General features: G+C 53.7%; 5 protein-coding genes across 5 annotated transcripts; 2 read left to right on the top strand and 3 right to left on the bottom strand.

The window, feature by feature from the left end:
* Positions 1-3,622: 3,622 nt before the first annotated feature.
* On the bottom strand, positions 3,623-4,748 carry CORC01_08748 (tetratricopeptide; the record flags this gene model as incomplete). The annotated part of the gene is made up of 4 exons (XM_022620378.1): positions 3,623-3,859; positions 3,911-4,060; positions 4,115-4,321; positions 4,371-4,748. 4 exons carry the CDS (start codon positions 4,746-4,748, stop codon positions 3,623-3,625), a joined length of 972 nt encoding a protein of 323 aa, XP_022473057.1.
* Positions 4,749-5,294: 546 nt separating this feature from the next.
* On the top strand, positions 5,295-6,542 carry CORC01_08747 (methyltransferase; the record flags this gene model as incomplete). Its single annotated transcript, XM_022620377.1, has 2 exons — positions 5,295-5,598; positions 5,800-6,542. 2 exons carry the CDS (start codon positions 5,295-5,297, stop codon positions 6,540-6,542), a joined length of 1,047 nt encoding a protein of 348 aa, XP_022473056.1.
* A 106-nt stretch (positions 6,543-6,648) lies between these two features.
* Positions 6,649-8,169, bottom strand: CORC01_08746 (tyrosine/serine protein phosphatase; the record flags this gene model as incomplete). The annotated part of the gene is made up of 6 exons (XM_022620376.1): positions 6,649-7,005; positions 7,065-7,200; positions 7,263-7,445; positions 7,534-7,609; positions 7,672-7,712; positions 7,799-8,169. Coding segments are annotated over 6 exons (1,164 nt in total), but the record flags the coding sequence as incomplete, so codon positions are not given.
* A 1,777-nt stretch (positions 8,170-9,946) lies between these two features.
* On the top strand, positions 9,947-12,358 carry CORC01_08745 (uncharacterized protein; the record flags this gene model as incomplete). Its single annotated transcript, XM_022620375.1, has 3 exons — positions 9,947-10,037; positions 10,147-11,634; positions 11,688-12,358. 3 exons carry the CDS (start codon positions 9,947-9,949, stop codon positions 12,356-12,358), a joined length of 2,250 nt encoding a protein of 749 aa, XP_022473054.1.
* A 785-nt stretch (positions 12,359-13,143) lies between these two features.
* On the bottom strand, positions 13,144-13,953 carry CORC01_08744 (Frag1/DRAM/Sfk1 family protein; the record flags this gene model as incomplete). Its single annotated transcript, XM_022620374.1, has 2 exons — positions 13,144-13,875; positions 13,933-13,953. 2 exons carry the CDS (start codon positions 13,951-13,953, stop codon positions 13,144-13,146), a joined length of 753 nt encoding a protein of 250 aa, XP_022473053.1.
* Between the last annotated feature and the right edge of the window lie 1,462 nt (positions 13,954-15,415).

Here is a 15,415-nt window from a genome sequence, read left to right as displayed (position 1 = left end):
AATGTCTTTGCGCTTCCATGGCGGACACTACGACCAGCCAGGGCGAGCCCAACCCCGCCATCCCATCTCATCCTCTCAGCTTCCTGGCCAGACAAGCCAGACAGACTAACATGGTACTGGTAGCAGGGACTGGGAGAGGACGGGTTGGCGGCGGGGGCACCGTCAATCAGGGCACAAGCCAAGATGACGAGGGGGTGTGGTGCAGGCTTCAGTGTTCCGAGGTGCCATCACTAAGCCCTGTTCTTCGCATCGAAAACGCTGCTACAATCGCTGGGCAGAGAAAACGGGGGAGAGCATGGAGCAGTGAGCACGAAAGGTATCCATCCATCGTATGGGGGACAAGGAAGGGGAGGCGGGCACGAGGAAAGGGATGGAGCTGGCCTGGCCGACGGTCTCGACCGCCCTTGCTTTGTTGTTCCACTTGGGTGCCCCGGGAGATGGACCATAGCCCATGAACGATGGCCCTAATGGACTGCCAGAATAAAGTGGGCGGCCGATTGTCATTCAATGACTGTCAGCGCTGCTCCGCACGCCGGGGGTTGCGTCGGCTGTAGAACTGTGTCATGGACTCGCGATGCTGCCCCTCCTCTAGACGGCCACCAAGAAGCTGGTCCAAAGTTGGCAAAGGTACTTTTGCCGGGTGCCAGTCTGTTCTTTTCCTTCTACGGGATAGGTACAGAATCTATTACCAGCAATAGAACAAGCAACCACGACGATAGGACGAGGGGCAACCGCAAAGTAAACAACACAACCGACGTCGGTAGCTGGCCGAGGTAGCTTGTTGCCCTGCGGACCGCCTGTAGGTAGCCGGCACTTGACAGCTTGTTGACAGGGGATACAAACACAGATACAGAGTTGCAGCCCGAGGGATTCAGATGAAGCAGTAGAAAACACAACGTGCGTCGGGTTGGACAATAAGGGAGGCGGTAAGGAATTGCAACGACATGAGGGAATTCGAAGCGCATCAAGCAAAAGAATGACAGAAACGGTAGCCAGCGTTTCACGTACCTTGTTGAAATCGTCCCCCTTTTTTGGTGGTGGTGTGGTGAGCTTTGAGACAGCTTCGAGGAAGGATGGTTCTGAGACCGGAGACCTGATAGGGACGGGCGATGGCAGATTAGACGCAAAGGGTCGTCTCTTTTAGGATGCGGTCTGGCACTCTTCTTTTTGTGTTGATTTTCTTTTTGGGCGGGGGAGAGGGACCGAATGCTGTTCGCATAGGCTTGGAAGACGAATAGGTCAGGAAATGGGACATTGGTGACTCGGTACCGAGAGAATGCACCTACCCACAGGCAACTGCAAAGTACCGACCAACTCTGTCAGTTCTCAATGCGTCGTGCCTGGATTCGTCCTGCGCTGGACTGTTGTGGCCGGAAGAGTGGATTTTTTTTTTTGGTTCAATGTTTCGGTGAGGAACGTGCTTGAAGCGTGGCTCCGTTGCGGGACGGACCTATTTAGACGTTCGTTTATGCCGGTGGGGCTCTCGAGAGAAGAGGTAGCGGATTCCCGGGAGTATCCGTTTGACGCCGTGTTTGCTGTGTCTTATTGCAGTGTTAGAAAAAGGGACGTCGGACGGCAACACAAAAAGAGCCAAAGTGCAATTTGCGGCAGGGTGGTCGGCGGTCAGAATGTGTGAGTGTGAGCAGGCTAGATGAGGCGGCGTGAAGTATTTATTTGATGACGGTGGAGGGAGAGACGGAGGAGGGAGGGGGGCGGAGGACGGACGGGCAACGACGGGCGTGGTCAACAGGCTCATACCTACATAGTACGGCTTTGGGTACGCAATTCTCAGTGCAGAAACATCCCGTCCTGCCTCTAGGGCAATCAAAAGCCAATACCCGGCCACTCGGGCTCAACCAGTTGCTTGCGCCGTTCCGCGGACCAGTAGAAAGTCGAGGATGGACGTACCTTACCTATCCTGCCTCACCTGCCTCACCTTACCTGCCTGACCTGTAGCTCCTCGTCGATGAACTGAAAACCAGGCAGCCGTCAGTCAGCTGTGGCCCCCCTCCAGCATCGCGCCTCCTTACTCGCCCAATCTCTCACCGTATCTCGGAGCGCCGCCGCAGTAAGTCGGCGTCGAAAGCGCGGCAGCCTCCTCTCGAATTTCGAGTTTCGAGTTTCTTGACCTTCTAGACGCGCCGCTCAGCTCCGAGCCACAACCAAGGTACCGTACCCAGCCGCCCTCTGCGGCGCTAGGTATACTTTCGCTGAAGTCTCCACCATGGTTGAATCGTTGCTGCCCACCTCCCTCGTCGCGTCTCGTCTTTACTAGCCGTCCTCTGCAATCAATCACGCAGCCTGCTTCACATGACAACACATCAATTTGGTTTCAACAGCGGTACTGACAATTATAACCTTCACAATGTGTGGCAAAATGTTTTCAGGCTCTCCCGTATCCTCAGGTGGGTTCCCCTGTGACGTGTAATGGGTACTTGGTCTTGTCTTGTTGCTTGTTAACTCGAGAAATGATGTTCTTAAGAATACACGACATGAATTCGAGCGGCAAGCGGGATCAAAAACCAGCGGCGACAACCTCTCGAGTGAACCAAGTAATTTGCGTAACGAAAGTTGCCTTTTGTGTATAACTGGACCGACTTGTGGTAAGTATCCCGTGGGTGTCTCTCGACTTGTAGCTTGTTCTTCTTCCTTCGTCGTCTAGAACGCCAGGCAAATCGAGGAAATACGGGGATAACAGGGGCGGTCAAAGAATTGGTACCGACTCAAGTGCTTGTTTTTGCCTTCGGCTTACTTACATGGCACTGCCCGGATATATACGTGACACCTCAAAGTCAATAGCGCAACTTGATTGGCACCTGCATTTCTCATCAGTCTATTGTTCTAACGACCCTCGAGCCCGAAGTCGCTTCGTTCGTTGCCCGACGGGTCTCAACGCTGGCGCACTCTGTTCTGCATAGGTAGCCAGGGTCCCGAATGACGGTGCCTGAGATCCATCCGTGGACCAACTTACTGACTCACTGCCAACGCATCTTGTGGGCCGCCTTAGCCCCTCGGGCTCCCAACGGCACGCCTGGAACCTAGGATGACATGCAGCCCTTTGACCTAGTTACTGCCAGTTTTCGACAATCGGGCACGACTGCGGGTTTGGCCGCGACGGGAGCGATAGACCTCGACGCAAGAGATGGTGATTGTGGGTAATCAATTCACTAGAGGGTATTGGCGGCGGCTTTTGCCCATGTGTGAAACATTCCCGCCGCTAGACTCTCTATTGTTCCTACCCAACAGCCCAGAGAATTTTCCAAACTTCGACTCGACCAAACAAACCAGCGCCGGAGCGACACGGTCTGCTGTTCGCTGTATGCTTTTTTCGTGTTCCATGATTGAGTGACGTGTCCGCGATTGGCTGGCAGCCCGGCTACGGATATTTGCGCATTGCCCAGTAGCACGTGAACAATTTGCTACAGACACAGCTTCGTCAATTACTTGATTTGAATGTTCCGATTGCTTGCTAATTCCGACGTACAGCCTGCACTGATGATGGCTGCTCGCCTAACGTGATCTGCATGAAGTATATTGGCATGCTCATCCGTCAACGTGGCCATGCAGTCACGATATGAGAGAATCCAGAGTCGGTTGTTTTTGTGTTTGGCTGACGTGGTGCTCATCTCACAAGCTCCACCGATTCCTTCGAGAGCAGATCTCGCGCTGCTGCCACTTCCGATTCGTCGTATCCTTGCCAGAGCCTCTCATGCGCTCCGTTTCGGCGTACAATGTCGGCCAGCTTTTGCGTTGCTAGCTCGTTGAGTTTCTGTATCGTGCCGACGTCAGGAAGGTTCCACTCCTCCGAGTCTGATTGTCTCGACGGCTTCGAGGGCTCCTGAATAAGTTTGTTCGTGACCTGGGGAACATGTCAGCCCCGATTGGCGATGTCCCACGTTATATCACTCACCAGTTTCAGTCCATAGTACCCTCTGAGATAATCGTCACAAAGCTCGATGCTTCGGCTAAATCTTTTGACAGATTCCGCCAACTGCTGTTGGGAAGAGCCTTCAGAAGCCGACGCAGCCATGTACAAGACCTCCCCGAGACGAGCGTGCATCTAGCAGTGGTCAGCCAGGAACAGATTTGGGCTTGCACGACACGAGGCACTCACATTCCATGCGTTCGGGGTTAGCATAAGCACTTCCTCAAGCGCATATATAGCTTGTGAGTATAGCCCTTGGGAGAGGTACAAGTCGGCAAGCTCCGCCCATGCCTCGGCATCTGTAGGGTTGAAGTCGACGATACTATTGAGGGCCGCAATTGCTTCAGATGTCTTTCCGGTCGATTTCAGAAGGGCAACACGACGTTTTGCGACAGGCTACCACGGTCAGCGTTTGCCGTGGGACTGTGGCGGGGGATAGACTGACAATGTTCGTCGCGTTCTGTCCTAGTATTGTCTCATACTCCTTGAGTACCTGTGCAAGTTCTCCGTCGTTGTCGGCTTCCGCTTCTTTCACCAAACCCTTGAAGGCCATGATGCGCTCGTTTTCGTTCCCAAATCGGATGACCAGTCTCTCGAGGCACTGATGGGCTGCTTTGCTGTCGCCCGTTCGCAGGCAGGCCAGAAGGAGGTTTTCGTAGACGGTCCATATTTCGGGCGTTTCAGAGGCCGAAAAAAGCGAAAGGAGAGGCGAAGATGAAAACGCTGTCGGGTTGTTTCGCAGAATCGTAGGTGCTTTCTGGGCAAGCTCGAGGGCCTCGGCCGGTGACAGGTGGCCCTGGGGACGGATAAGGGATGGAGCCATTGTTGCGAGCCGACCTGCTGGTTCGCGTCTCGATCGAACGTGACGTGTATGAGGTGACAGGCTTATGGTCGAAGCTGTGCGATTAGGTGTCGTAGTTGGAAAGACGTTGATTGAGGACTACCTATCCGTAAGTAGGATGTACCTGAAGTACGGGAGGCAGTCGCTTTCCGCTCGGTGAACCATTCTAGCTTGGGTACGTACCGATTCTAAGCTCCTTCCCCAAAACACTCCACCAAACCGGGCGCCTGGCAACACTGACCCGAATGTGAATGGCAGAATCAGCAAGCCCAGTGGGTCAGTCATGCCCGCTTGAATGGCATTGGTCGTATCGGCAGACGGCCCTTCATCACCCCGAAGACGGTCCCACCATGCCTTTTTTCCACAGACAAAAAGTTCGGCGCGCAGGGAAAATTTCGAAAGATTTTCAATCGCAATCACTCCTCCTTTGCCAACCAACGCTTGGAGCTTTGGAGAGGCAGGCTGCCGTCCACACAGAAACACGTCGTGAAACTGTCGAAAACTTCGTTTCGGCTTCACACCAGTGAAATGGTATCTCTTGCGGCTGAGAACACAGGAGTGGACGAGCATGTTCTCGCCGAGAAGGCAGCAGAGCTTCAGATCTCCGAGCCTTCGACCAAGGAAGAGCCTGCGCCTCACAGGTCGCACGATCCCCAATTCAACCAGAAGAGGAGCGATCCGTTCCAATTTGGCAGTCGCTTGCTCGGCGAGCAGGATGATGTTTTCGAGTTCAACGCTTGGGACCATGTCGAGACTGACGAAGTGTACAAGGAGTACTCTGAGCAGCAGTACGAGATGCAGCGTCAGTCTCCGGTCTCCGACTTTGACAAAAGTAAGTTTACATTCCTTGTATTGCATTATCTTCAACCCTTTGGTGTTATGATGATACCCCTAGCACAACGCATAGTTCATCTGAATTCTATGATGAAAACTTCCTTATTTAGTCTTTCGCTCCCATCTGACTACACCATTATAAATATGCATTGTTTTTGAGACGCTTGCTTTGGTGCAACTTGCTAACAAGACTCCTCAGATAGGTTAAACAACAACCCAGCAAGAATGTGGGATTTGTTCTACAAAAACAACACAGCCAATTTCTTCAAGAACCGAAAGTGGCTGCAGCAAGAGTTCCCTATTCTGTCCGAGGTAACCAAGGAGGACGCTGGCAAGAAGACGATACTTGAAATAGGCGCCGGTGCGGGTAACACCGCCTTTCCCATTCTCGCAACCAACAAGAACCCAAACCTGAGAGTCCATGCCTGTGATTATTCGAAGCAGGCCGTAGAGGTCATGCGGACCCATGAATCCTACAACCAAGACCACATGCAAGCCGACGTTTGGGACGTTACGAGCGAAGAGCTCCCTCCCGGGCTAGAAGAAGGATCTGTGGACGTTGCTATACTCATTTTCATCTTCTCCGCCTTGGCTCCGAATCAATGGAACCAGGCTGTTGCCAACGTCCACCGTCTGCTCAAGCCGGGTGGCCAGGTCTGCTTCCGAGACTATGGAAGAGGTGACCTTGCCCAAGTGCGCTTCAAGAAGGGACGCTATCTCGATGAAAATTTTTACGTGCGCGGCGACGGCACCCGTGTATACTTCTTCGAAAAGGAAGAGCTAGAGCGAATCTGGTCCGGCAAGACACTACAACCTGCGGAAGACGCCAAGGCCGAATTCAACGTCGATGATCTCGGTGTCGACAGACGCATGCTCGTCAACAGGGCTCGTAAGCTCAAGATGTACCGATGCTGGATGCAAGGACGTTTCACGAAGAAATGAGAAAGACAAACTTGACATCACTCAGGACTTGAGGCGAGTGAGATTGGCCGGTGAGCTATTATATGGCTGTAGCTTTGGTGATGAACACAACCCCTGAGTCACCGAATCAGTACAACAGTAGCTCCCTAAGCTTCAGACGATCGGCCTGTCCGAAGCCGATTTTGTCCAGGTATCCGTTGAGTCCACCGTGGACCTCGTCGAGATGACGACCTGTCCGAGCAATCATGTCAGGCGCCGTCTCGAACCAGTCGTCTGTGAGACCAATCTCTCTCATCTCGGCCAGCCTCTCCTCTCTCTCAGACTCGAGCGCGCCACTGGTCAGCATGTAGTCATGCTCGATCGCCTCAAGCGGTACATCGAGGATAAACAAAACGAGACTGACAATCAGTCCGGTTCTATCCTTGCCCTGTGTGCAGTGGACCAGAGTTGGTGAAGTTTTCGGGTCGATGAAGATTCTTAGAGCCTGCACATGAAGCTCATTAGATATCTCAACGCACAAGCCACCAAGTGATTCGTCCATACCTTTGCGATCTCTTCTCCAGATTGATCCAGGGTGTCGAGGCCTAGACCTACCAGGCCACGCGGCAGCATCACCTCCCGAGACAAGATGGAGATGCCCTCGTTGCGGTAGCCGAAGGCAAAAAGGAAGATGAGGCGGCTTGAATTTTGCCACGCATCAGCCGGTGTGGAGGACTTGAATAGGAAGCCAGGATTTCTCACCACAAACCCCACCAAGATACCTGTCTGATCAAGAACCACTCAAAATTGCCGCCAGTGATTCGGATCTCGTGGTATGTAAGGCCTGAGATCTGAAATGGCTCAGCTAGAGCGGCGTTAGATTCGAGGAGGGCGGGAGCTTCGAGATCGGCCTCGCGCTTCTTGGCCTGCTTGACGTGTTCGGTTCTTGGAATGTCGTCAGTCGTTGATTAGAGAGCGGGATCTTGCATTCCACAGAGGAGGAGTTCTTAGGGTAGCACGTGCGTTGACTTACTTTGTGCGCAAGTCTATCACTGCCTTGATGCCCAGCTCCTCGCGCAGGCGTTTTCTGTCTGCCAAGGTGGCATCGTCTTGGAATAGTGAGCACAAGATTCAACGTGCAAAGATCGCGAGCATTGTGCAATATTCGTACCTGGTCTTGCAGAGCGAAATACCAAGCCTTCCCTCACGAGTCTGCCAAGCAAACGCACGGATGTTAGCTTCAGTTTACTTTTGTACTGCCTCTGAAGACTCTGTAGAGCGGCTTGATGGCGACATACCTTCGTCCAAGAAACTTGTTCACGGTGGAGCCGACATCACGAAAGTTGAGGACAGACGTTATCCCCCTATTGTCCATGGCTATCAGGTCCCCGTACCAGAAGTTCAAAGCTTCCAAGTTCTGAGAGCGTTGGGTAGAGCGCTGCGGAGACCAGCAGTCAGCAGTCAACAGCTGGAGACTAGCAATTCCGACGGCGCGTACGGGTGAGAGGTTGGCAAGGTGTGGGTGTGAATGCGTATGGTGGTAAGGTAGCCCTTGGTGTGAAATGTTTGAGAAGGGTGGGTGGGGGGCTGCCGCCACGATTTGGCACGTCGAGCAGAAGTCCGGAGCATCGGAATGGAAACGGATCAGCGACGTAGGGCCCTCTTCAGGTCTTTACCGTCAGGCTCCCAGTCCGCCAATCTCACGACGAACAGGGAGCCGAGTGTGAGGTCGAGCGGGCTGTGATCCCTGGTCAGGGCTGGTAGGTAGATCCCTGCACATCTCCAAAAAGCTTAAGATCGGGGGTTGAGAGAAGGTCGAGAACGTGTGGACGTCTTTTGATGTCACCGCTCATGTGTTTTGAGAGAGATCTACGGCCGCGACTGCAACTACGACTTGAACTCGCGCATTTCCAGCGGTCTCGGGGGGTCTGGGCTGTGAAATGAGATGAGCTCGGCCTCTCAAGGTATGCTGCTCTCATTCAAAGTTCTCAATCTATCAAAGCAACAGCAACGTGACTAGCAGACTGCAGTCTTTCGGATTGCAGCTTGCTTTCCATGATGCCGGATTAACTCTGGCTGCCTGCGCCAGATGGAAGAATCAACGTCTCAAAGCGAGCTATATTTGGCAATGGCATCAGAGGCTGCAGAACGACATGCATGAACAATCCGAAATGTGGCTGACTGTGCGTCCATTCCAATTAACCGAATCAAAGGGCTCGATTGAGACAGCAACCTACGCCTCCTGGGAGCTTGCAGCTCAGACTCTGAACCTCGGGCTTACGGGCCGTGTTGGTGTTCTTTTTGTTGTTTTTCTTAGTCGCACTCCGTACTTGGACCCCAGACCTGTGTCTGACTCTCGAGACTCCCGGCTGCCTCTCGTCGCCTTCATCGCGGCATCTCGGGCTTCGCAGTCTGTGAGAGGCGTAGATCCGATAATTATGGCCAACTGACACACTACAGGGCTAGCCTCTGTGCTCGATGGTCCAGGTCACATGTGTCGGCCTAGACCTAGATAGCTCGCGCTCCAGACATGACTGCTTCCATTGCCCAATCCAGAGCCTAGAACCCGATCCGCCACTCAGCGCGACAGGGTCCGGACTGGCCGACTCCATCGAATTCGACGGGCGGGTGCTGGGCCGAAGCCACAACGGAGCGGACGATGGCCCATGTTGGCTTGTGGGCAACAAATCCAGTTGTCCAGCACTTCAGTACCTGTAGACCTGGTCATTCGGTCGTTCGCAAAGGGAAAGCCTAATTGAAAGAGCTGGGGAGGTGTGGTGGGTGTCGACAGGGGCAGGGTGCACAATGGCAGGCTGCTACGCCCGAAACGGATGGGAAGGGACCCCGCATGACGTAAGGCGCGCTGTCGTCGCAGCTCACTATGACTAGCCACCAGCACTAACTGCGCACGCTGTATCACCATCATTGACCGGCTCACCAGTTGGAGCATACCTCATCGTGCGCTCGCGCCGCCGGCTTCCCACCCCCTTTGAACCAGAAAGATCTGCTTGGAGTTGTATGATATAACTTGCATTCCCTCATTCGGGGGGCCCCCGCCTGCGCTCCGACGTCGTCCTGTGTCCATTTTTCTGCACTATCCAATATACAAGCTCTCGACGTCCCAGTTTCGCATCATCGCGCGTTATACCCTAGCACGACGAGGCTCGTCTCATCTCGTGATACGGTTCCCTCTTGCGACACGGGTAAGCAGGTCCAGAAATAACATCAATTCGTTGTTAACCCACCCGCGGCGTGCCCTCGCGTCCACCTCAGCTCGTGTAAGCCACAAATCGCTGCGAGCTTCCCACTTTCGGCCTTCTTTTCCCTGTATTGTACATCCTCGCTGCCTTCTCGCTACTGTACACTCGCCCTGTGAGGAGCAGCCTCCGCAGCGGAAAAGTGGACACACCCGGAATCGATACCACCAAGCCGGCGCCGGGCTGGCAATGATGCAAGCCAACTCCAAGACAGCGACGCAGCAGCAGCAAAAGTCAAGCACAGGCATGGCGGAAACGCGGTACCAGGTGCCGTCCACAGGTAACTTGAAACCTTGCCTCACCCTCTCTGCAGAATACGAGATTCTATGTGGGTGGTCCGAATAAAGAAAGCATTTGTTAATCGTAAATCTTCTGTTCCCTGAAAATAGCACCCCACTCAGGAAGATTAAAGTACGCCGACCCGCGGGATCTACCCAGCTTCCCATCCCCTGGTCTCCCATCTGATGGAGCTGCTGCCGGAGCTGCCGCATCTCTGGGCTGGGCTAATCAAAAATCAATCGACCTTTGGAAACCCGAAAAGTCAAATTCAGCATCTACCGCCGCCATGCTCGCAAAGGACTACAAGATGGCACCATCATGGGAACCCAACTCGAGCTCTGCCGGGGCCAAGGCTGCTCTGCTAGCAAGCGCCTCAGCAAAGAAGCAGTCGGCAACCAATACGACCCCTCCTCCATCCGCTACCGAGTCCTGGGGAAGCAGCGCTGCCAACCAGGCATTTAAACAAAGCCGCTCGGTCAAACAGCCCCCCCAGACGGCCTCTACCGCCGGCCTTGGCTCACTTTCAGCAGCCCAGAATGCTATGCCTGCGAACAGGAGGACGAGGCCACGAGCTAAATCGACCCCCGTGCCCAAGGAATCTTATCCTGGAGAATCACGAGCTGCTGCCAATGCCTTGAGTGCCGCCACAGCAGCTCACAGTCCTTCCTTGAAACCAAAGTCCCCCACCGAGAACACTGGTTCAGTACCATACACAAACCTGCCTCGAAGCATGTTCACCTCCAAGCCTGCCATCGGGCCGGAAGAAGATGAGAAAAAAAGAGCCGATGTGCTGCACGCCTCTGCAGTGGCCATGGCTAAAAAGATGTACAGCCAGCAGCAAAGGATGGTTGACCAAGCACGAGTTCATCAAGCTGCAGGAGAGACCAGCCCCGACGGCAGTCAGAGCAAACCATACGTCAACCTCCAAGAAGCGGCATACAAACTAGCGCAAGAGCGTCTCTCGAAGCTTCACGTAGAGCACCATAAGAACCGGGACTACCAGGAGTACTACGGCAGTGGTACCCAGACTACACCTCAGCGGAGGTTCACCATGAAGGGTAAACTCAGGCGGCGGTCTTCGAGCGATGGCAACATCAACGAAGACAAAGAGCAGTCAGAGCGCATTCGAAGAGAGATGTCCATCTTCTCTTCTAGCTTGACCAAGGTCGACGAGCAAAAGCGCGCACAGGATCGCGAGGCCCTATTGGCCACCGCCCAACGGAACGTCAAGGCCCGCCTACAAGGTATGGACGACAAGATCTCGGCCGAGACCGGCATGGTAGCTCCCAGTTCAAAGAGCGATTGGAAGAGCGACTGGGAGTCGAAGGCTCATATGGCTGCCATGGCCAAGCATGAGTCTGCCAACGTGAATAGGGGCAAGGTTGACATTGGCGGAGGGATGTTCATGGACCCTGAGGCTGTGGACGAGATCGCGACAAGAAGAGTCCAGCCAGTGCTGGATGAGATCAACGAGAAGGCGGCCATTGAGCGGGAACGACAAGAGATGCTCAAGGCAGAGGCGGAAGCCAAAAAGAGGGATGAGGAGAAGCGCAAGGAGCGTGACAGAGAGGTTAAGGAGATCAACCGCAAGGTCATTGGTAAGTTGCCTTTTTCGCCTTGGGGCATGTAAGCGCTTCTAACATTTTTGCAGCGCAAGAAAAGCAGGAGGAAAAGGAGAAACGTCATCGTGAAAAGCAAGAGCTCAAGGCCAAAAAGGAAGAGGAAAAGGCTGTCAAAGCGGAGGAGAAGCGCAAATCCAAGCTGCCCGAGATTACACCGGGGGAGTCGGCCGTCGCAGCGGAGTCCAGCGAGGTCTCACCGGTGAGCGACGACCAGGGCGTCAACCGCGCAGGCCAGCAGAAGCCCACCATCAACACGCACAGAGAAAGCTCCGGCAGCGACAACCCACGCTCGCCGAGCGACAGCGGTTCGCCGACCAATAAGATGAAGAGCTGGCTCAAGTCGCGCTTCGGACGGCCGCGGGGCCGGTCCGCCGCCGGGGAGAGCGCCGAGGAGCGCGGCTTCATCGGCGGCGTTGCACTCACGAGGCTCGCGAACGAGAGCGCCACCAGCCTCGATGCGCGCTCGGCGAGCATGAGAGAGGTTGCGATTGCCGGCAAGAGTGGCGAGTCGCCCAGGTCATCGGCAGCTCATGATGGAGACGTAAGCCCCGTGAGTTCTGATAATGAGTCGGAGCATTTCGTCGAGGCGAGTGACGATCTCGAAGGTCCCGTGTCGCCGCCGGCTGCCATCCGTGATCCGAATACGCACAAGACTCATAGCCCTACGAGGGACTCGCGGTTTCGAGAGAACCTCGAATAGATCAGCACTTCAATAACGAACGGTCATTTCTTCATTTAGAATAGATGGCGTTTATGGACGGGATTGTCTTTGGAGGAATACTTCAGCAGGCAGGGGGCGGGATACCGCTTGTAGCGAGGAGCGTCGGAGTGCATTTCATGATTGAGACATTCTCTACGTATACGCATTGATGACATCGCTTCTCGATTGTTGTATGTTTGTCAATATTTTTAGTAGTTTTCCTTAAATCACCAAAGCAAATCCAACTCTAAGGGCAGCATGGCTCGAAGATGTGATGCGTCACCGCAAGTGGGAAGGTGCTCAGCAACAGCAGAAATCCAAATACCATTGATGCCCCAACTGCCATATCCTGGCCACGGCGGGAACCAATGTCGTAGATTAATTAAACCATTTCTGTACATGCAATGCACTTGCAGTGCTTGGAGCATCTCCCGTTCAAAGTTGAGATGGCACGAAAGCAACAGGTATGCATACGCTCGGAAGTAGGTCCATGCCGCCTACAACTCAATTGACCTTTCATCGCGTCACTAGACATAGCGGTCGCTAGGCATGATGATTTAATCGCACGTATGCAGTTGAATTGTAAATGCTACTTTCAATGTAAAATATACGCAGTAACACTGCGCCCAAAACGCCGCTGCTCATGGTCTTCCCCCCGGGGTATGCAGATGCGATTCGTACACACGAGCCCATGTGCCCGCAATGATCCCATGCACCATTCATTATCTTGCTCTTTTTCATCGTATCCCATCTCATTCCATGATAAATAAACTTCGGCCGCACTCCTAAAAGTTCCCCGGGCCGCTACCGCTGCCGCTCCACTGACTCATCCCCGGTTTCGAAAACCGGTTTGCCTCGTTCCTCGTCTTGGCCGCGGGCAGCAAGTCGACAGTGAAGGAGAAGATGTAAAACGAGAAGATGAATGCAACGATCCACTCGAGGATGGCGGCCGCGTTGTAAATGTCTTTAAAATTGCAGACGATGAAGGCGATGGCGAGGACAATCTCGACGAGGATGAAGACGAGTTTGATCCAGAAGGAGGCGGCGAGGTAACGGTGATCCGGGTACTTAATTCCGAGGCGCTGGTACTCCCAGCAGATGAAGATGGCCGAGATGAGGTAGCCGCCCATGAAGAAGAGAAGGAATAAGAGGTGGAGGTTTTTGTGGCGGTAGGTGTCGAAGATGCTAAGGCAGATGAGGCCGACGGTGCCGACGAGTGCAAAGAATATAGTGAAGCCGTAAAGGATCTTCTCGCCGATAGAGGTGTTTGGTACGAGGCGGCCCTTGTGGCGGAGCCAGCGGTCGGAGAAGAAGGAGAGGTCGAGGAAGACGGTGGTGAGGACGCAGCCGGTGATGAAGAGAGGTTTCAGATAGTAGGCGCCCACATCGCTGATGTAGGCAATGGTCTGGGGCGGCGACATGGACGGGTAGATTCTGCGGTGCGTGTCGATGATCCAGTAGAGGAGCATTCCCAGCAACATCCCGAGCCAGACAAGGCCCGATATGATGGGGAAGACCTGGGTAGTGATGTTAGTCAATGGGCCATAGTTTTGGGGGCGGTTTGGAGAGCGTACCCAGTATGATAATATTCTCATCTTGGCAGATGTAATTTTTTTTTTTTGTGTTGTGGTGTTCTGTGAGGGTGTAAGCTTGTGTTGCCAAGGATTGACAATGTAGTCGCCAGATGAGGCTGTTAATTGAGGGCATAGTCGATTTACTAAAGGGGGTTTCACCACACCCACGGTGATGGCAGTGGTGGTGACGAGGTATGACGACGGACGAAAAGTGGACTTTGAATGCATCACTTACCAAAAGGGGACGTGTTTATTGTCGCAAACGTTGCTCATGTAGCACTCGAAGGGATCACGAGACTTCGAACGGAAATAAACGTCAAAAAGGAGGTCCGACCACGACGGTAGATATCTCGTTGGCTGTACCCTTCATAAAAGGTTGGTCTCTAGAGAGAGCGCGCGGGGGCCTTAATGAATGTTCCGCGGGAGATGCCTGCGTACGTCAAACATCGGGCGGTGCTTGACCATGTGTCGAGGAAAGAGATTAGGATGGACTGAGGTCACCGGGTGGTCGGGTTGCGGACTTAAGAAAGTCATCGGCGTCCCGTACGTTGGTTACCCGATGGGTCCGGGCAGGCTACTGTACCGCTGCGGTCGAGCGCACTCTCTCTAGTGCAGAACAGGTTGTGCCAATGTGTACTTAGGCTTGCCTCGTTCGGCAATCCCTTGTAAACTACCTAGTCCAAATAGTTCTGAAGTCATGGATTCGATCGGCACTTGAAGCGAACACTTGGTGCGCAAGCTTCCCGGCCGGGGCGCGCGTTGTGGGGGTAACATGTCATTGGTCTCGGAGAGAGTAAATCAACAAGGGAATGACGAAGTGGCGCGGCCGACTGTAAATACTACTACCGCAAAAAAAAAAATTATTGCGAATCGCCGTGAGTCTGGCCGGATTGAGCGCCTAAAAACTGGCGCCGAAGAGGAGGGAAATTATCGGAGCGCTCATCTCGGCTGATTTGCCCAATTGCTCTCTGTTTGATTTGTGGTTTCAATCCTTCTTTTTGTCTTGCTGCAGCATTCAATCAAGTAAGTCCAGAATGGATAGGTGCTCTCATTGACATGCGACTTGGAGGCACAACCTTGAACTCATTGACGCATGTTCAGCCCTGGCAGCTTTCGGGGAAACGGGGAACAACCATGTCCGCGTAACCAACAACTCATAACACCACCACCTCGGATCCATCCAAGCCGGGCATGTATTCTGCTGCACCGCCGCAATTTCAAGGTGCTTTTATGCTTTTATGCTTCACCGAATACAACAGCTCTAGGTAATCCAGCGGGTCCGGGGACCGCTCCATGGCAAAATCCGCGCCGAGCGCCCACGTCACATTACGATCTTCGCGCCGCGTAAGGTAAAGATGGCGCAAGGACCGCAAAGTTCGACATTGAAAAGAACCCAGCCCAACCCAGCAAGCTAATATCTGGAGATGTTGGGATATTGGATGGCTTTGCGTAGTAAGGCTTTTCATGGGACTACTAGAAACAT

Source organism: Colletotrichum orchidophilum, assembly GCF_001831195.1.
Source record: "Colletotrichum orchidophilum strain IMI 309357 chromosome Unknown Scaffold_76.1, whole genome shotgun sequence".
Taxonomy (NCBI): Eukaryota; Fungi; Ascomycota; class Sordariomycetes; order Glomerellales; family Glomerellaceae; genus Colletotrichum; species Colletotrichum orchidophilum.
This window is presented reverse-complemented; position numbering and strand designations above follow the sequence as displayed.